Source organism: Neolamprologus brichardi, chromosome 18 (assembly GCF_056152115.1).
Source record: "Neolamprologus brichardi isolate AB-2024 chromosome 18, ASM5615211v1, whole genome shotgun sequence".
In the NCBI taxonomy this organism is placed as follows: Eukaryota; Metazoa; Chordata; class Actinopteri; order Cichliformes; family Cichlidae; genus Neolamprologus; species Neolamprologus brichardi.
Genome location: NC_142121.1, coordinates 27453972 through 27474660, shown reverse-complemented (window position 1 = coordinate 27474660; position 20689 = coordinate 27453972). Strand labels below are relative to the sequence as shown.

At 43.0% G+C, this 20689-nt stretch overlaps 2 protein-coding genes across 2 annotated transcripts; one reads left to right on the top strand and one right to left on the bottom strand.

The window, feature by feature from the left end:
• Nucleotides 1-90: 90 nt before the first annotated feature.
• Nucleotides 91-2519, top strand: kcnmb3 (potassium calcium-activated channel subfamily M regulatory beta subunit 3). The gene is made up of 3 exons (XM_006786851.3): nucleotides 91-550; nucleotides 1406-1589; nucleotides 2129-2519. The coding sequence occupies exons 1-3, from the start codon at nucleotides 363-365 to the stop codon at nucleotides 2495-2497; spliced, it is 741 nt and encodes a 246-aa protein (XP_006786914.2). The 5' UTR covers nucleotides 91-362; the 3' UTR covers nucleotides 2498-2519.
• Nucleotides 2520-4980: 2461 nt separating this feature from the next.
• Nucleotides 4981-20462, bottom strand: LOC102795737 (phosphatidylinositol 4,5-bisphosphate 3-kinase catalytic subunit alpha isoform). Its single transcript, XM_087831248.1, has 21 exons — nucleotides 20118-20462; nucleotides 18860-19275; nucleotides 18507-18716; nucleotides 18154-18404; nucleotides 17557-17802; nucleotides 17244-17329; nucleotides 17037-17142; nucleotides 15204-15356; nucleotides 14666-14800; nucleotides 13654-13778; nucleotides 13015-13096; nucleotides 12349-12513; nucleotides 12121-12224; nucleotides 11722-11893; nucleotides 10521-10627; nucleotides 10114-10235; nucleotides 9681-9759; nucleotides 9275-9445; nucleotides 9016-9133; nucleotides 8757-8908; nucleotides 4981-7932 (listed from the first exon to the last, which is right to left on the bottom strand). Exons 2-21 carry the CDS (start codon nucleotides 19209-19211, stop codon nucleotides 7662-7664), a joined length of 3207 nt encoding a protein of 1068 aa, XP_087687374.1. The 5' UTR covers nucleotides 19212-19275; nucleotides 20118-20462; the 3' UTR covers nucleotides 4981-7661.
• Nucleotides 20463-20689: the final 227 nt, after the last annotated feature.

Below are 20689 nucleotides of genomic sequence, written 5' to 3'. Positions count from 1 at the left end.
AATAAGCTAGTTCCTAAACTAATGACCTTCCCATGAGCCTCTGCTGCGCTTCCTGTTTATTGCTAATTAGCAAGTGGTACAATGGCATGCTACCATGCTAAGTGGCGTTTAGCTCAAACCCGTGTTTTCAAACACAGCCTTACAGAGCTGCTAGCATGGCTCATTTTTTGAAGTATTGGTTACATTTTGTTGTATTTCCTTTCATTTTTATCACTTACATTACTTTAAATACATTTTGTATACAACTCATTTATTGTTTTAAAGAGTGTAAAATTAACCAAACGTGAAATCATTTAAGTTTGGATCACTTCTGAATTAAATCCCTGTATGTGTGTGTGAGGCCCGGGGAAGTCTTCCACACTATGGTGGCTCAGGACCGCGATCGAAGCCGAGGAGCTGACGGGCACGGAGAGCAGGGGATTCGGACACAGGTGCCAGGTGCAAGCGTCGGGGAGGACCGCGCCATCCTGCTGGGCTACACCATGATGGCCTTCTCTGTGCTCATGTTCTTTGTAGTCGGCATCACAATGATCAAACCCTTTGTTAACAGGTACACTGGGGAGTGTTGTCTCGTTTCCAGGCTCAGTTACAAATGCATCCCCTCACTGAAGGCTTGTTCTCCCCGTGTCTGTGCGGGTGATTCCAGGTGCTGCAGTTTTCTCAGACAGGCCAAAGACGTGTGTTAAGAGTGAATGCGAGTGTGAATGGTTGCCTGTCTCCCTGCGTGTTAGTCCTGACAGAGTGGTGACCTGCCTCTTGCCCTGTGACAGCTGGTGTATATTTTTCCTTCTGCTGAGCTTTCTTAATCATTTTGAAAGATTTCTCCGCAACAAACTGATAAAAGGCACTTAAAAACACATGACATGTGATTGTTGTTGCACCCTATTCTCCTGCAATAGCTTTTACAAGTTTTATTGGCATTCACCATCAGTTGTGTCACATAATCTCCTGTCAGAATAACAAAGCCGGTATAACAGGAATCACTGATGATGCTTATGCTCTGTATTCCTGCATGGAATTTTTATTCCAGTAGTTTTTCTTGCCTGTCTGAGAGTCCCCAGAAGAATTCAGCACAACAATGGACAATGACCGACAGACCAATGACAGATGATGCTGAGCAAGTCTAAAGTTTCCATGTTCAGGATCTTAATTTAGCTGTTAACATGCTAAATATTGGCTAACTGCACTAAACCACACAGACAAAGTAAGAAATTATAAAAACTTGGGCAGGAACCTTGCTCCTGTGGAAAGGTTAATGGGTCAGTCTATCCCACACTAATTCTGCTACTACAAATTGCAGTAGCAATACTTTATGCAGCTGTTTTAATTAATGCCATTGAGGTGTGCATGTGAATTCTGTAAGTTTGAAGGCTTCTCTGAAGCTTCCCTGCTGGTTGTCTTCCAGTGGCTGGGATGATGGTAATGCCAGCTGTGTGCTGCAGAAGAGTGAGATACTGGAGGAGTGGGTGGACTGCAGAGGTGTGAGCACAGTGCCGTGCCTCAAGGCGACGGTGACGGTTTACTTCAATGGCTCCACCGAGGAGGCCGTGCTCCACTTAAATGAGGATTCTGTTCTCCTCGCGACCGAGGTGTGGATTTAAAACACAAAATTCCAGGTTTTAGGAATTGTTACATGAACTGCTCAGGAGGAGGACATCAGCTCTGGAGCATTAAATTTGAATATTAGGTCTTTATATCTATATAGCACAGCATGTAAGATTACTTTGTTTAGTAATTCTTAATTTTAATTCTCAGGTGTTTTATTATCCATCTAAGCATGGACCTGGGAATGCATGCGAGAAAGCGATGAAGGCTGAACTAGCTGACAGGATGGAAAAGCAGCAGCACTTTTAATGCCTGTGCCCTTGTGAATAAGCCAGTAGATATTATTAGGAGATGCTCTCACACTGCACTCCTGCTCCATTCAGAGAGATGCTATAAAGTATTTTTCAGCACCGGTGCAGAAAACGGAGGCTTGTAAATTCCCTTTGCTTTTTTTAACAGACACCAAAAAAAAAAAAAGACCCTTGCAGCTCGTCGCACTGATTGCAATCAGTCCTGCCAACTGTAAGGGGTAGGTCACTTGATAAAAAAAATTACACTTGAATCTTATCTTTTTCTCTCTCAGTGTTTCTACATGCCCAAATGCCAAATGGACAGAAAAGCACTTCAGGATCAAGTCCAGAAAGTGAACAGCAGCCTGGACAGTCTGCTCGGGAACAACAGCGCATGTTTAACTGATCAGACGAGGTACCCCAACCACGCCATCTTACGCAGGAAGTACACTTTGCAGATGGTCCTATTTGCACTGCTGTGGCCCTGTATACTTCTGGGCGGTGGAGCTCTGCTGGTGGGCCTTGTGAAACTGACTCAGTGTCTAGCCCATCTGTCCACAGAGGTGATCAGTGAAGCTGCAGGGGGCCGGCTGACTTCAAGATACACTCAGGGAAAACTGTACAGGCTGCTCCGTAGGTCCAGCGCACAGTCTCCCTCATGACATGTCCAGAGCTTAAGCTGTAATATGCCAAAAAATGCCATTTTTGTAAGCCTTTTAACTGGTACATATCTAGTGTCGATTTGTAAAAGGTTAGTCAAAGTAAAATGTTGGTCTGAAGTGTGAGAATTGAAAATCTATACAGTTTTTGCCTCCTTATTAAAAAGTGCCTTCCTCTGTTATTAAATAGACACTGATGTCCAAATGTTGGCAGAAAGAAACAAAGTCTGCTTGAACAGCCACGCCATTCATGATGTTTCACACTCAGTCAGCACCAATTAGTACCTCTCATGTTTAATTAGGCATATATTCAATATTTGTTAAGTGTCGAGCAGGTAGCGCTCCAACTTTCTTGGGCCAGGGATCACTTACAGGAGAGAAGCATTCCAATGCTCTCCTGGTAATCCAAACACTGATTTATCTAGCCTGGGCTCTGGGTCACTGACTAATACTTTTTAATGTTTTCCAGATAGCAAGCTAAGTGAGGAAATTCGTGACAGATTGATGTGATGTGTGACAGTTGGATGAGAGTTTCTATTGGTCCAATGATAATATGCGAGGGAGTACTGGACACAATATATTTAGAATAATAACAGACTCTGCTTGAATGTCTTTGCATGATTCATGGTTAAAAATAATTCTCATCCTGGAGTTTTGTGTAAAACTCTCAATGCACTTCCCGTGTCTTTATGTTTCACTTCAAGGATCCAGACTCTCTTGTTATTTTTAAAGTGTGTTTGAGAGATAGATCTACAGGTTTTTTAAGCTTTTTCACAGAATCTCTTTTTGGACACTTGTTGTTCTTCATTCATTTTCAGTGCAATCCATGAATAACTGAACACGTCCAGAGGATTTCTTCTTTGTTTGGTGTTTGTTTTTAAGCCACTTAACACTGGCCTATGAATCAGTCAAGCATAAAAAAGCAACTAACTCAACGGATGAACCAGTATTGTGTCTACATGCAACAGACAACTTGACAAAGACAATTTTAAATTGAATCTTTAGGCACTTTGTTAACTTGTACCCATTTGCTTAGATGAAAAATTCTATGAAAGATGTAAAAAATAACAGAGACAAACATCAAGTAGTATTTTTACACCAACAAGGTGATTCCCAAAGCACTAGTAGCAGAAAACATGACCTAACTCAGCATGGTGTGCAGTGTGCCCTTAAAAAACCATCTATAGCAGATGAACTGTATCTGAAAGTCATGTCTGTAAGAGATAATACCCAGAAAAGACCTGACACAGGACCTAAAGATACATGTGGCACTCCTGTTCACTGAAGCCTAATAAGAAACGACCTAAGTGGAAGGGTGGGTGTTAAGATGCCTCTCTTAATGAGTGGACTGGACTTAAAATCAGTGGCAACGGAAATTCTTTGTTAAAATCATTGTCAGTATGTATGGAGGAGTTGAGTATAGCGGTACAACAGTGGGTGTCTACAGCCTTCTGTAAAACATGGTGGAGGCTGTGTCATGGTTTGGGGCAGCATCTCAGCCATTGGTGTTGGTGATCTTAACAAAATTTGTAGAACAGATCAGCATGACTGATCCCGAACACACTGCCAATGCAGTAAAAGTATACCGGGATAGAAAAATGCAGAATGTAACACTATCGCTCGCTAGATCCTGGACCTCACAAAAAAACAGTAAACATCCAAAGATACGCTTTGAATGTCCGTCAACAAGCCTAGAGAACTATTCCTGAAGACTACGTGATCGTGGCTCAAAAGTTGGCAGTTCGTCGTGTAATCGGAAGGTTGCCGGTTCGAGCCCCGGCTCGGACAGTCTTTGTTGTTGTGTCCTTGGGCAAGACACTTCACCCGTTGCCTACTGGTGGTGGTCAGAGGGCCCGGTGACGCCAGTGTCCGGCAGCCTCGCCTCTATCAGTGCGCCCCAGGCAATGTAGCTTGCCGTCACCAGTGTGTGAATGGGTGGATGACTGAATGTGTAAAGTGCTTCGGGGTCCTAAGGGTAAGGCTAAGTAAAGCGCTATACAAATACAGGCCATTTACTTAAAAAAATGACAAGAAAGCTGCCCAAAAGGGTTCAGGCTGTGATGAAGAATAAAGGTAGTCATATGAAGTACTCACTGCCAACCTTCACCTTGTATACAGTTTCCATGTTTTTACTTTTCAATAAATGTATGCACTTATTTCCCAATTCTGAGCAAAATATAAAAACATGAGGAATGACTCAAGACTTTTGCACAGTAGTATCAATTACTCTTACCGCAATCATTTAATGTTAGATAATGTTAATGGGAGTCATTTCACAAGTGTGCCATATTGCACAGACCCTTCTAATAAGTCTTTTTTTTGTATTTTTCTATGGAAACCTTTATAATGCGTCTCTTCATGGCTTTGGCTCACTGTGTAAATATTATTCTGGAGTTGTTTTTTTGTAAGCATGGAAATGAAAAAGTGGCTTGTAAATGACCTAAATGTTTAAACGAGTAAAATAAACTGCCAGACTTATTCACGAGGAGAAATGTTTTTATTCAACAGCACAATAAATGAATGCATACAGACATGGTGATATGAGGATGACTAAAAAGAAGTATTTGAGGTGTTTTTTTCTGACATATACAGGTGGAAAGATAACTAGCATGGGTCTGGATCATTTTAAAACATGCAGGGTAGTTTCTTTGTACGCGTTGTGCTTAGAGACTTCCACTTGGGGCAAAAAATTCCCTCCACTTGATGTGAGAATGGTACTCCAACTGCAGCACCAAGTCCTTGTCCTTCAGTCACATCCTTTTCGATGACAAGAGGCTGTTTGCTGGATTTTGCGTGAGGATGGTGAATGTTACACGTGACTCCTCCTTTTTTTTTAAACTTTTTTTTTTTTGCCTTTTTCCTGGTTAGCCGTTACTCATGAGATTGCTTACATTTAAAAAATACAAAAATATATTACCTCTGTAGTTATTCAAGGAAAGCATTTGCACACGTTGTATCAGTATCTGTTAACTTCACTGTGACTTTGTTGTACCTTAAACAAGTAACAAGGTCATTTCTATACATGAAATTCAAGTAGACAACATCAGGTCGAAGAAAAAAAAAAGGTAGATAGTCATGCATAATGCAGTGTGAGAAACAAAACAAGTACAAAGGGAGAGAGCGTGGTTTAGATAGGTCTTCTATAAAGTATATGTGAGGGTTAGTTCTGTCAGTTCGGGTCCGGCCCACTGCTCTGTATCCCGTACAGAAGCGCGTGCATGTCAGTCGACAGTTTCCTGAGCAGTTTTAAGTCCTCACTCAAACTTCGCTTACTTTACCAGACTTAACGTTTCCAGGAAACCGCCCTGTTAGGCATCACTTTAGTAAAGCTACAACACCTATGGACGCGTACAAGAGTCTGTGCAGCGATAACGCCGGCCACGCTTCCACGCACAGGGCAACAATCACAGGTATGGAAGAAGACACTTGGAAGGTTTCAAAAATATAACTTCGGATACTTTTCTTTCTTTGCTCTCTGTGATTGAGAGCAAAAAAGTTTTGTTTTTTTTATTTTTTTAACACATGGCTTAGACCGAAGCTCCAAAGTTTCTCAAGGACAAGTAAAAGGCAGGGTCCAGAGGTGTTTTGCACAGCTCTTTCTGCTGGGAAGTAGACGATACTGTTACACGGCAACTTCGTGAGTTTTTTGGGGTTTTTTCCTTCTTCCGTGCACTTTCTATACAAAGTCCACCGACGGTTCTCTGTGCGAGCACGCCAGGGGGAAGATGCGCTTCCCTCTGTGCCCGACATCAGTATACAGTACATGTTATAGGATCATGACTTGCATAGAGTAACTGCACAGCACACGAAATGAACACCGCACATCCTTTGTTTCCCGCCCGTGTTAGCTAAACGACAATAAAACCACCAAACAGGAAAAAACAGGGATGCGCTGATACATTGGTCGGTTATCGAGCCTGACGTTTATCGACCCGTAAGTGTCGTCCAACATGAATCTGGTGCTGGCTAAATGTTCCGAGACTCTGTGATGAGGATGACCTTAAAAAATGTTTTTTCGAACTAACGTATTGAGGAAAAACTTTGTTTTCCTGAAACAAACTAGCGCAATACAAAAACAAACAAAAAGGGGGGAAAAAAACCCGCTTTTGGCCAAATTCATATTTTGGTGCATCCCAAAAAGGAAAAAAGAAAAAGAAAGACGAACCCTAACCAGCTGGTCATCAGAAAGTTTTTCTCGGGTCCATGTGCACTGAATAGATGACACGTTTGTGCCTCTACATGTGACACAAACTAATACTGACAGACAAGAACAAAACAAATACTGTAGACATCAGTGCTAAGAGTACACACAAGACTTGGAATAGTAGTGATTATTTGGGGGGGGTTTGTTTGTTTTTAACAATAAGACTGCAGACTAGTGGAGTTATGCATGTAGTACTTTGGCTCAGTAGAGAATAGATTCAAAAAGGAATATGTGCACCAAATGCATACAAGTATATGGATATACTGCTGTACAAAAAGTCACTTATATGACGGGACATGATCTGTACACTGGTAGGTTACAAATAGGTCATCATTGCAATTTCTTCAAATAGTGTTAAATGCTTAGTTGAGGTTTTCCCAAAAAACTTTGAGGTTTGTTCAGTGTTTATATAATCTTATTGGAAAATTCTGAGAGTACCTGGCAGGTGAGCTGCCCGGCTGCAACAACAGCCCCATCTTCACCTGGCCCCGCCTTCATCAGTTCAAAAATAGGTAGTTGAAATAATTCGGTTTCAATCTCTTTATAAAAAGCTAGCTGTGCTCATCGTGTATCACTTCATGAAGTTCCTCTCTTAATGTTGATGGTTGTAGAAGCTTTGAAAATAAAAAGATAAAATGTAACCTGTCTATACTCGGTTCACGTAAAGGCCAATGCTGTCCAGGTCCACGCTAGCTTAGCTCCAATGAAGACAACAGGTGAAATTTAACTCCACCTTCTTAAGTTCATAATGCAGGGAGAGAAATTTCAGACGTCTGTAAGGAAAAGGAGCATTTAGGCATTTCTTCTGAGCGTGCTCGTTTTGAGTCGCGCTGGCAGGCAAAGTTTCAGAGTCAAGCACTGGCAGAAATATTCACCAGGCCTTAGTGTGTTAGGGGAAACAACTTGCTTATTTTTTATTGTTCTTGTGGTTCTTCGTGTCCTGCTGCTGCCACCATTCTTTCCTCAGTTCATGGCATGCTGGCGAATCGTGTGGAAGATCCAGTCCATCTTGGTAGTCCAGCCGCCGTGGTGAGCGTCGTTCATCTGCTTCATGAAGTAGTCGAGGGCCTCCTGCTCCGACTTGTCCAGGGCCAGGGTCTTCCTGATGTAAGCGATGTCGTCGAACGACTGCAGCTCAGGCATTCCCGAGCCCAGCATCATGGAGAAGAGGTTGATGAAGAGGTTGGCGTGCTGCCGGATTGCCAGGTACGCTTTGTAGCACATCTCCTGGAATCTGAAGAGGGAAGCAAAACGAGCAGGGTCAAGTTCTGTTACCCACCCCAGTTACCCACCAAGGTTTTATTTGGTGGGTAACTGAAACAAGACTGCTGCTATTTTAAATCTGGCACTGTGTGCAGTAAAAGACAACAGAAGAATCATCAACTTTCTTACATTTGAAGTGCAAGACCTCAATTAGAACCTATTCACACTGTGATTGGCTGTGTCCAAAAATTCATTTCCATTGGCTAGACATTTTTGCAGGAGGTGCAAAAGATACTGGGAGAGTCTTTGAACATGGACCCTTTATCTCTTTCAGGACATCCAATTTGGAACAATATTGCGGACATCAGCTTCATTAGACTACATCCTTGCATACGCTGCAAGGAATAACATTTCCATGTCTTGGATAAATGACAAACCTGATCCAGAATTTCTATGGAACATTTGAGCCGCTTGCGTCATTCCTCCAGGAAACAGTTTATGAGAATCTGGGCTCCGGATCTTTGTTTCACAAACTCTTCAGTCACTTTGTTGCTCTCAGATCTCATCAGTGACAGAAAACCTTTGGTGTGTGTTTACAATAAGATCACTAGCGGCCACATCTGTCACGGCTTGACTGTCTGATCTTTTGTTTTGTCTTCGCTACAAGCCTGTGGTGCCTACCATTTGATTTATATTTATTTACTTCTTCCGTTTCTCTCCTAACACCTTCAGATTTTTATTTTTACACAGACTAGTTGCTGTGCTGAGTCATTTGTTGTAACAAAAAATTTTTAAAAAGACGACTCAAAAAGCACCTCATCCACCCTTTCAGCGTCGCTGTGGGTGAAGCATTACCTTTCAAACTCCCTCGTTTTGGTGCACTCTTGCGTTCCTTTGCTAATAACAATCAAAAAGTCCTGCGTGAGCACAAAGGGGACGCGCTCCCTCTTGTACCCAAACTTCTTCTTTTTGTGGTCAAGGAAGTGACCAAAGTCTATGTGGAACAGCTGTGAACACAGAAAATATGACACATTAAATTATAAAGGATAAACCAAAAAATCTAAAGTATAGAGATGAAGTTTAACTCAGAAAGAGAAGCGGCTGTAATCATTACCTGCCCATCATCTTTAACCATGATGTTGCTGTTGTGCCTATCTCCTATGCCCAGGATAAATGTAGCTACACAGTAGCCTGCGCACGACCGTGTGAACAGATCGATGGCCTGGTCGTACCTGAGACGGCAAAAAAGAAAAATCATTTGAGGCAGTCTAGGAAATTTATGCAGATGTCGTCACAAAGGAAGTAGAAATAGAAAAAAAAAGGCTTGACATTAATAATTAACATTAATTAACATCTCTACTGAGCTCACTCACATCTCTCCCTTGTTCTTATCCTTGAGCCACTGATGTAGAGTGTGGCTGTTGAACTGCAGCGCCCCCTTCAGGCCTCCTTTGCACTGGATCTGCATGATGGTGTGAGAGTTCCTCACCACCTCGATCAAACCCACGCAGTCGCCGATAGACAAACAGCCATAGGGCAGCATCCTGGAAGAGGAAGCGTAGAAAACATGAGAGGCAAGGCGATAAAGAAAAAAAATATATATATATATATATATATATATCAAGACAGCACTGATGGACTTTATATTAAATGACGTGAGGTGGCTGGCAGGGTCTGCCTGCTAATCTGCATTCAAGTATGGCTCGCAGAACATGAAAGGTCCGGTGCCTGTTAATGGGTACCTGCATCCCTGCTGTCATGACGAAGTGAGGAGCCTACCTGAGATCAAGGCCTTGGTTCTGCCAGATGTTCTCCATTATCCTAATGATCTGTAGCGTCAGCATGTCCTGCCTCAGATCTGCAGAGGCAAAGAGAGACAAGGAGGTGGATAACGGTGAGGTGAATGTGAGCTGCTGAGCTGCTTTGATCAACTCCATGATGCATTATGGAGCAGAGCTTTCAAAGTCATGTTGGTCACAGATGCTGCAGCAAAAAAGCACAAGCTGCTGCCGTGAAGCGGGGGTCAAATACGAGCACTGCTCCTTCTGAGTTCTGCGTTAAGAGCGCAGTTATAGTTGTATTTATGTAGCATGAAACGACGCAGCGCAGGCTGAACTGTGCGCATGCTCGGCAGGTCTCTGTGTGTGTGTGTGTGCTGAGAGTGTGAGCACTGAGGAGAGGACAGACAGGCGGAGGTAGAGGCACAACTCACCATCTCCATTTTTGAAGATGATTTCATTGTTCTGAAAGAGCAGCTCCGACATCATATCTGGGTTTTCCCAGTTAAGCCACAGAGGTCTCTTTGCTGACGACATCATCCTGCATTCCTCCAGGCTAAAGTAAAGACATGGATATGTTTTAGCAGGAAAAATACACATGTATATAAAAGGAAAGCCCTCTGTAATTGTGGTTGTGCTCATCACAGCAACAGAGCTCTACAAGCATTCAGTTCATAATGGTCCTAATGTGCTTGATATGAACCAAACTGTTCAGCTCTTATTACATTTGGTAATACTTCAAGCCTCGGAGAGGAGAGGGCGAAAGCATCACCTGCAGAGGGAATAAAAATTAAATGCCAACCATTTGAGAGGACTGTTTTAGATAAGAGTGCTGAAGTACCGGAGGTTTCCCAGCTGATGTGCCGGATTCAGCGGAGAGGTGAAGCTCTGCAGTGCATCCATGTAGTCAGGTCTTTTCATCTGCTCCACCAGAAACTTCATTTGAACCTTAAAGGGGATTAAACAAATGTGACAGTTTCCTCAGGAGCTGAGCAACTGGATAAACGGGCTGGCGTAAGTTCATATGCAGCAATCACAGTCAACTTTCTGCTGCTTCTCTTCAGCAAAATCTCTCACAATGAGGTAATGCTCCTTCACTGAGGGCTTTCAGGCGATGACATACACCCTCTGGTGGCCATGCTGAACCATCTAAGAAGCACCAGGTAGATTTAGATTGGATGGGCACTGGGCATTTCATACTGGTTTAATACATGACCAAGCCATCCAAGCTAACCACTGTGACTGGCATAGTAACTAGTAGCAAAACATTTTTATAGCCTGTAGCTACATATTAAGTTCACTAACTACTAACGACTACTAACCTTAAGTTCCATATTTAACTGGAACTAGTACTATAAGGATAAGAGACCCATTATTCTCATTTCAATGAAATATTTTCATTTGACTCTTCTGGGTTAGCTCTGCATGTATAATGTATAATGTATAATGTGTATGTGTTAGTCCCCATAGGAAATTGCTCCTCTGCATTTAACCCATTCACCCAGTGAAGCAGTGGGCATGCATGAGTCACAGTTTAAAATAATCCTTGTTTATTTCATGCTGAGCCTTTGTGGAGTCCCTCAAGTCATCCTCTGTCTTAAACAAGGAGGTTGTTGATTAAATCCAGCATCCCTTCTTCTGATTGGCTACCCCTCACAAACAGAAAATTGGAACAGCAGGTGGGTGGAGCTTCTATTATCTGTTTCTGAGATGATTGAGGTTTTTCACGCTCACTGATGTCATAAAGACCCAAAAGCAAAAAAAGTAAAATAAAAATAATAATAATAAAAAAATACACTGAATGAGTGAATACGAAAAGCTTTTTTTTTTAAAAAAAAAAAGAAATATCTTATGCCAGCGTGGCTGAATATTTTACTACAAGCAATTAAGAGGGGAAAAAAAGAGAGAGAAAGCAAAGCTCCAAATTCTATCACTGCACTCTAATGTGGTGTCCCTGCGGCCAGGCCGGTGCAGATGTTGTAAAGATTAAACCAAACGATTCAGTGGATCACATTCAAAACAGCTGCCAGCTGTCAGATTACCTTCTGAGCCTCATCTTTTTTCTCCTGTTTGAGGAGGTCAGTGAGATTGATGAGCTTCTCCATGGCCTCCACCTGTCTGCTCAAGTGCTTCAGATACATGCCACAGGCCCGGCAGTAGGACTCCAGAAGCAGACCAAACCGCTGGCTCACTGTCTTGTTGTGCATCTCTGACCTTCACGCATAAAAACAAGGAAAGGAAAAAAGTTTAAGAGGTTCTGTCCCAAAGAAAATACGCTCTGCCTCCCTGGAAATCCTAAAACATAAACCAATGTGAGGCATCTTCAAAGTATGTTTTTTAAATTCATCCGTACCCGAGGCCAAACACTCAAACAAGACTTTACCCTTTCGCTTACAAACAGTTCCAACTTCCTGAAAGAAAATCCTTTTAAATAAACTCACTTTAAATGCCAGAAGAAGAAATGTCCTATCCTCTGATTGGTTAACGCCTTTTTCAGCAGGAACCGTGCGAGTGGGTTATCAAGGTACTGCTCGTACTTCAGAACCTAAGACACGGCCACAGAGAATATATCGAAAATACCTTCAGTCCATCAAGCAAAACATGTGACTCATCAGCAAAGCATGCCAGAATGAAAATGGCTCCCGCGGCTTATTTTGATCTAAACACACCTGAACCAGCTGAATGAGATACTGGGAGAGTTTGTCATCAGTTAGGTATTTCTCAAGGCACTTCACAGCAAACTCTCTGACCATAGGATCGGGGAAGTTGCAATCCAACAACTCCATGGCTTGTTCTGGTTTGATAGCAGGCCAGTCCTTTAGAAGGCAATACATCTGAAATGAGAAAAGGGCAGCTAAATACAGAACACAGATTTTGAACAACCCTGTAATACACAGCTGTATAAGGACTCTGAGAAGTTGCCCCTTCATACATGTTGCAGACAAAAGATTCTCTGTGTCAGATTTGCATTCTCACCACTGCAAAGTCCTCCTATAGATTTAGGTGTGTAGTGTTCCCTAGGTAGCTGCTGAAGGAGGCAGGACACATTACACTCACTCACTCCCCGTGAAATCTCCAGCCTGCCTGCTCTATTCTCACACTGGCTCAATCTGACATCACACAGACTTTGTACTAGGGAGCTGGCAGGGTGAAGACTGCTCGAGTTCAATCCATCTGAGTATGACATTTAGGTTCTCGCATCAAGCCCTGCTGGGTCTAGAAAAGTCAACGCTGCGGCTCATGTGCAAAAACAGGTCGAGAACATGAGTAAGCATGTTCATCCACTGTTAAAAAGTAATATCAAGGTGTATCAGCTGTAGAAACCCCGCACTCACCTGTGCAACCTCATCTCTGGAGTTCCACTTCACAGCCAGGAGGATCTTGGGAAGGATCTCTGGCATATTGATGCAGTCATGTCTAAAATAAAATTGGTGACAAAACAAATAAGTTATAACTTTTTCCACCATCAGCATTAAAGACTTCTGTGTACACATCTAGCAGCTCTGATAACCAGGTGCTAACTCTTCCACTAGTACCTACTCGTCCTACTGCTCATTTAGTCATTAGGGTTTTCCATTAGGTGGTACTGGTGGTGTATTTTATTGCCTACTCTTCCAGGGATCCAAGCGAACTGAGTCAATCTGAAAATGTGACATCAACAAGCTGCATGCCACTGATTAGGCTGGACAGCGGCGTTGTGAGAGCCGGCAACGGCTACACAAAAAACAAAATCATGCTCCCCGAGTCTGAGAAAAAGCCATACACTAAGCTACAGGTGCACCCTCTCCTCTACATCCTCCATTGTTGTGTTCCATTTGTGTTGCATACAAATGATGTCGGCCTCATTGACCTCACGCACATTAGGTGCTATTCAATTGTAATGGAAAAAGACTGAAGCAGAGTAAAGACGAGTCGACCCGAGTGGGTACTAGCTCAAAAGCCCTTTATAAAAGCATACCAGCACACATCATTACCTGTGTCTCCACAGGAAGTCCTTCTCCTGCTCAGTGATTTCAGAAAGTGGGTCTCTGTTACACACTTGCCGTAGCTGCTCATTGTCGCCGTCAGTCAGGGGGTTGTCCCGTGCCAGTCTGTTACTCTATGACACCAAAATAACACGGTTTAGCAAAACAAACCAAGGAGGTCAGAGTCGGGTCTAGAGCCACTTGTCATATAACAGCGGGATGATTCTTCTCATTTCCAGCTCCACATTTTCAGTCACATTTACTATAGTGACTCTGCATGAGTCACAGTTCAAAATAGTCAAAGTCTATCTTGTACTGAGCCTTGGTGAGGCCCATTGGTTCATCCTCTGTCTAAAACGAGCCGTTTCAGCTCCTCTCCCTTTAAGGAAAACCTTTCTTCTGATTGGCTGCACCTGACTGTGTCCCTAAGATCAGCGGTCCCCAACCCCCGGGCCTCGGACCGGTACCGGTCCGTGAATCGTTTGGTACCGGGCCGCGAGAGTTGAGGCTCAGGTGTGAAATGTATGGTTTTCAGGGTTTTTATCAGTTTTCAGCGTTATTTTGTTATCGTTTTGATCGTTAACTCGGTTTTCCTGGGTCTTTTCACGTGTGTTATGAATAGATCTTGGGTTTTTTCGGTACCGGTACTAGTTTTATTTTGTTGTATTTATCCGCGATACATTAAAGGCCGGTCCGTGAAAATATTGTCGGGCATAAACCGGTCCATGGCGCAAAAAAGGTTGGAGACCACTGCCTAAGATAACATTATTAGGGATATCCACTGTCAATCACATCACAGAGCCAAGAGGCGAAGAAAATGATCTTATTATTAGAAACGCCCATGTCTAACTGTGTATATATTTAACAGAAAGATAAACCTTATAGGCCCCCATACTTTCTGTGTGGAGTGCACATGAACTATGACGTGGCAGCTCTTCAATGAAAATCACGTCGGATAATGTGTTCATGTATCTGACCAGCAAAGCAAAACAGAAACCAACAAACACGTGTTTACTCTTACCAAACCAGTGTGGCAGTAATTAAAGCCAAGCTCTCTGGATATGTTCCAGTTTGCATGATCCTCAATGGTAGACATATCAGGAAACTTGACAGGGGAGCTGTAATGGTCAAACTCCAGCTCCAGACATGGGGTTTCCTGTATGTTTAGAAAACGGTAAAGAGGGGAAAAGGTCATTCAAGGTGTTTATTGTAATCAAATTAAGGCGCCGGTGTCAATGAGTAATTAATTAATTGGGATAAGGAGCCTGGTTGCTTAAATCGAGCAGCTTAAGCAGCAGCTGCTGCATTACTGAAACTGTACAAGGTGTCGCCAGCTTTGCTATAACTGGGTCACGAGGCTTAAAAGTTATTATTATGCATAATGCGTGTATGTGAAAAGCTTCAGATGCTGGAAAAAACTCAAGTGTTTATAAACTGCATCCTGATCCATTCGGGTTTATGCAAATTAAAGACACAATGCTACTATTATCAACATGTTTGTATACACAGAACAGAGAAACACTGGAAGTGCAAACAGCAAAGAACGTTTTGCCACTTGCCTTGTTAGGGTTGGAACCCGTGACACCGATAGGGTTGAGCAGGTCTTCCAGGCCATGTGGGACAGGCCACAGGTTGAGAGCCATCTTCCCTGCTACTAGTGTGTGGGTGTAGTCGAACAGGTTAATGTTGCCCCAGGCAAGGGGACAGTGTTCCTACAGGAAACAAGTAAAAAGGATCCATGTGAAAATCATCAGCAAGGCAACAGCTGGTGGATACGGAGCAGACAGGTGTAGTGGAATAAAAACAAACAGGGAAGTTGGTGATAATAAAGTAAGAACAGGTAAGACGATAATAAAATGTCCAAAGTACATGTGCATCATTGGTTTGGCTGATCATTTGGCGACCGTGGCTCAGGGGGTTGGGAAGCGTATCTGTAACTGGAAGGTCACCGGTTCGATCCCCAGGCTCTCTGTCCTGGTCGTTGTGTCCTTGGGCAAGACACTTTACCTACCGCCTACTGGTGTTGGCCAGAGGGGCCGATGGCGCGATATGGCAGCCTCGCTTCTGTCAGTCTGCCCCAGGGCAGCTGTGGCTACAACCGTAGCTGCCTCCACCAGTGTGTGAATGTGAGAGTGAATGAATGAATAGTGGCATTGTAAAGTGCTTTGGGTGCCTTGAAAAGCGCTATCTAAATCCAATCCATTATTATTATTATTATTATCATAACTGTTAATAGAAACATGGTTTTTAACAAAAAACCACAAGAAGAGAAAAAAAGAGCTGCAGCAGGCAGACTGCACAGCTCCAACTCCTGCCCTGCTCCTGTATGGAAATCCATTTACACCACGCGCACCATGAAACTTAATCGCATCTGCTGCTGGTCTGCTGGGAAAAGGGCCAATTACTGATTGACTTCTTAATTAAAACCATGCTAGTTTGTTTGGCTGTCGGGCAGATACACCACTTGCGCTTCTGATACATTTCTGACAGAATAATTTCTCCACGAGTGCTTGCTGTAATATTAAAACACACTTGTTGGCCAAAATCAACAAGGTGTTAAATCGTAGCCTCTTTCACCCCGGAGGGGGAAAACAAAACAAAAGAACCACTCTGTGGCTAATGAGATGGTACAAGAAAAGTACAATAGCTAAGATTAATGTGCTTCATTTCTGTTGCACCAAATTCACTCGGAGGTGCAGAGAATAATTTTGAGAACAGTTTCGATAACATCTGTGGCACTGATTGGTTTATATTAGGCTGTTATTCACTCTCCATATTAAAGGTTTGATTCAAGAGAAGCAAAGACCATTTTTGAGGCTGTTTTTCAACCCTTGTAAATCCCACGATGAGACACAGATAGAATAAACCAGTCGAGTTCGATGCATGAGGTTGCGTGATTGACAATGCCTACTGAATCACAGGCTATGACACACCAACGCAACATCGACGCTATTTCTTTCTCTGCTACACCCTCCTTGGCACAGACACGATCATAGTTAAAGAGCATGTCATATTAAAAGATCAGCTACATTTTTTTCTTGGTTGGCATGCCAAACATTTTGTTTGGCACATTTTACTTCCATCAATTCGGTTTGTGTTTTTTAACAAGTGCCCGTGTCGAGTAGATCGGGGCATGAGTTGTAGTTGCATTCCAGTTGGCTGACTGACGAAAACAGGTCCTAGAAGCAGTTGATGAAAGATTGACATCTTTAATTTCTAACAATGCCTTACTGTCAACAACCATCTTTGGCTACAGGACCATTATAAGGGCCAACTTCACTTACTGTGCCGTGACTGATTCAATTTAGGGATTTTTTTAAAAAGAAAATATGCGAATTTTACGACAATACCTTGAAGATTTTAATATAAAATGTTGACATTTCAGTGCTAACCTCTTTAGCTCCCTTCCTTCCTTTGACAGAGCAAATGGAGAGGCAGAGTCGGGCAGCTCGGGGGACTTCTGGAATGTACATGTCGTAAGTCAGCCACTCGTTCCACCTGCCACAAACAGGAACATAACCACAGATATGAATCAGTCACATTAGTGCCACAAAGCTCAGTAAAATCTTAGAGTACGAAACACTTTGATTATGCACAACCTGGGGTTTGAGCACGGCACACGTAGTGTGTTGACATTGTCGCACAGCTGCTCTCCACCATGGTATATCCCAGTCCTGACGTAGATCTAGATCAGCAACAAATCAAAAGATTTATAAAGTAATCTAAGCGATAACGATTTCTGTCGGCACATTTCTGACTGAGAAAGACGGCGAGACGCTGTGCAACATCTTTTAATAATCTCTAAGCTACTGAGATGGAATATTACAGTCAGAATGAATTTTACTCAAATGAGAAACAAGCCAGATGGGCTTTAAAGAAAAACAAGATGACAACAATGTACTGCAGTTGTACCTTGTCAATGTCTCTGATGTTGACATTGACATAAGTGGCGCACAGTATCTTAATCCTTAGCGTTCCGTTGATAGTCCACAGATTCTTGGTGGCTGTTTCCCCATTCATGTAGGGTGTTGCTGTGGATATTCGCCTTGCATATGACGGCATGGTGAAGAAATCCATGGGCAGTTGGGAATACAGGCTGTCTTTTGACATTAGCATCAGGTTAGGCATTCTTCCCAGCATGATACAGCTGCGCACATACTGTTGAGGACAGATAAAAGTGACTTTTTCAAGTAGATGCGATTGTGACATTTTGACATTTTGAAGCCATTCGTACACATCTGGGCCTATCAAAATGTAAATTCCAAGAATTTATAATTGCAGCTCAGCAATAACTGACGCACTCAGCACTTTGTACTTGTGTGATGTGTGTGGGGCTTTTCTCGAACGTGCACACTTGACTGGCCGAACATTTCCTCAGAAATTTAATTTCATGCCCTAAGTGTCGAACACATTTGTGTTGGATGATAATTTGATGTGAGGTGGATCTGTCTCTCCCCCTCTAAGTACAATAGAATCAGCTGCAGCTAAGCTAAGATTTAATTAGATTACCTTGTACTGACTCAGAGGGTATTTCTCCAGTAAGTACTCATCACAGCCGCAGACTTTGAGGATGTACTTTCCCTGATACTCCTGCACACACATCTTTAACTGCTCCTGGGAGAGCAGCATGCTGCGCGTCTTCTTCCGAATGGCTTCTGCAATCACTTGCTCTGGTACATAATCATGATTGATCTTCAGGGTGTACTTCTGTTTGTCATTGGTGGGCGAAACAATGACCCAAATGACCACAATGATTTGACCTGAGGGAAATAAAGTAACAGATGAAACAGAGGGCAAAAGCATGGGCAAAACAGTTCCAGCACAGTGAGGGGTGCTGCCCACCTCGGCGTAAAATGCCTCACCTTTGTCTAGCTTGCTATAGATGTGCCTGGGAAGCTCTGCTGAGGATTCAACATTGGGAGGGTAGACGTACAATGCTCTGCTGTGGGGTCCGTTGCTGTCTCTGAGGTCCACAGCTTCTTTGCAAACATTTAAAATGTTCCTTCTGAAGTCCTGCACCTCAGGGTCTTTCACCAAATCAAACTCACATATAGGCATACCAATAGCAAAACCTGAAAGGAAAAAAAAGCAATTGCCTTTTGTTATTATGTATTAAAAAGGAGAGCCAACGACAACACAATGCAGTGTATATAACACACAGTATAACCAAATAAATACGGCTGTTTTTAACTGCACAGTAAGTCAGGAACTGTACCTATCTCTCTGTTGAGAATCTTCTCTTCTCTGTTGCCTACTGGCTCAATAACCTTGAGGAAGGCCTGGAAAAGCCTAAGATCACATAACCTCCTGGTCTCATCATAAAACTCTTCCCGCTCTGCTTCCTGGGTGACACTGACAAAGATGTAGGAGCTCTCCTCCTGCAGCAGATGGTAGAGAGGGTACTTCCTGGCCTCTTTGAAAAGCTCATGCTTGACTGTAGTAAGTGTGGCCTCCCGGAGGCACTCCAACGTGAGAATCATGCCATTTGGCAGAAGGCAGTCCACTAGGATGCTGGGGGGCATCAAGTGCATCCCCCATAGTTCTCCCGATGATGGTCTGGGAGCCATGGCTTCGCCAGCAGATCCTCTCTATTCTGAGCCCAGTAATTACCAGATGAGCAATTTTGACCAACTGAGAAACAGAAAGAAGCAGAATTATATAAGAAGCTCTGAGCAGTATACACAAATGCAAAACGCCTGTGGTAAATATTTCACTACAGTTATGGCAGCTGCTTCTCAGTGACAGGATATACAAAAATGTAACTATATCCAAGGGAGTTGGAAACATCAAACTTTAACTGATTATGAAGAATTTTAGAAGAATTGCGAATAAAAATAATTGTAGAATACCTGTAGTGTCACTCTTTAGTATTTGTGTGCTACTTATATGACAGATGTTTCTTTGGCTCGGTTAGCACAAGAGCGGCAGCACAACATATGCCAACAACTTGACGTTACAAACTAATCCAATGATAACAAAAATTGTCAACTCATCAGATGCGCAAAATCGACCACATGTGTCAGCTGGTGTTGAATTAGCTCAAGTTAAAGTGGACAGAAATGAACTGATGCAGGGCTGTGGACTCAAAATGTCTTTGAGAATCATGTAAACAAACTTGTTAGCTAGCAAATTTCCCCGTATATTGGTTTATCACGGCTAACAAAGCTAAGCCTTGAGCTTGACATACACATTGACTGGTTGGATGTGTACTGCTGTCTGGTGGTTTAACTTTAGACAATGTTTCTTTGACGAGCTAGCTAGCCACGCTAGCCAAGTTCACCAAGAAGATCAATGTCATATACAGTATGAAGACCTCTCCTCATGCACACGCTATTTTCACGCTGGCCCTAATGTAATTAAAGGGTAAGAGTGAATAGTGTTGTGTGAGTAACTGGATAGCTTTATCGATCAACAGCAAAACCAAACACACTGCAAAAAACAAAACAACAACAAAATTAACATGTTAGGTTTACCTGTGTCAGCTAACGGCAACCGGTTAGCCGTAAAGCTAGTCGGACTGCTCAATCATTAGCCGCGGCTAGCTGAGTAAATCCCATCCGCTCGAGAACTCCCAAGCAGCCGCGCTACTTTAGTCCATCCGAAGAGTGACACGGGGCGGTCGGGACAGTGCCGCTTTTCAGAAGGAAACACGTCCCTAGCTCCCACCGAGGTTGTCAATATTCTGTAGTGGAGTAAGTCTATAACACTTCTTGTTGTTCGTCATCGTGCCGTCCCGAAAATATACTGCACTGCTTGGTAACACGCTAGCTCCACACAGCTAGCCTGTTCGAGGGCTGCTAGCAGGCTCATCGTCTCGGACCGCCTTCCCACACTGACCGAGCTGGTGGAGGAGTTTGTCATGAGATAAGACTGGGGAATTCACGGGAAACTGCCTGCTCGCTGTTTTCTTGAAATGAAATGTCTCCAAAGAAAAGCTATCCGATTGCACATGCAGAGTCCAAACCCTTTATAGAAACGTGAAGTGAACAAGCCTACAAAATACGATTGCAGCACTATTTTTATTTAATTATATATGTACACCCAG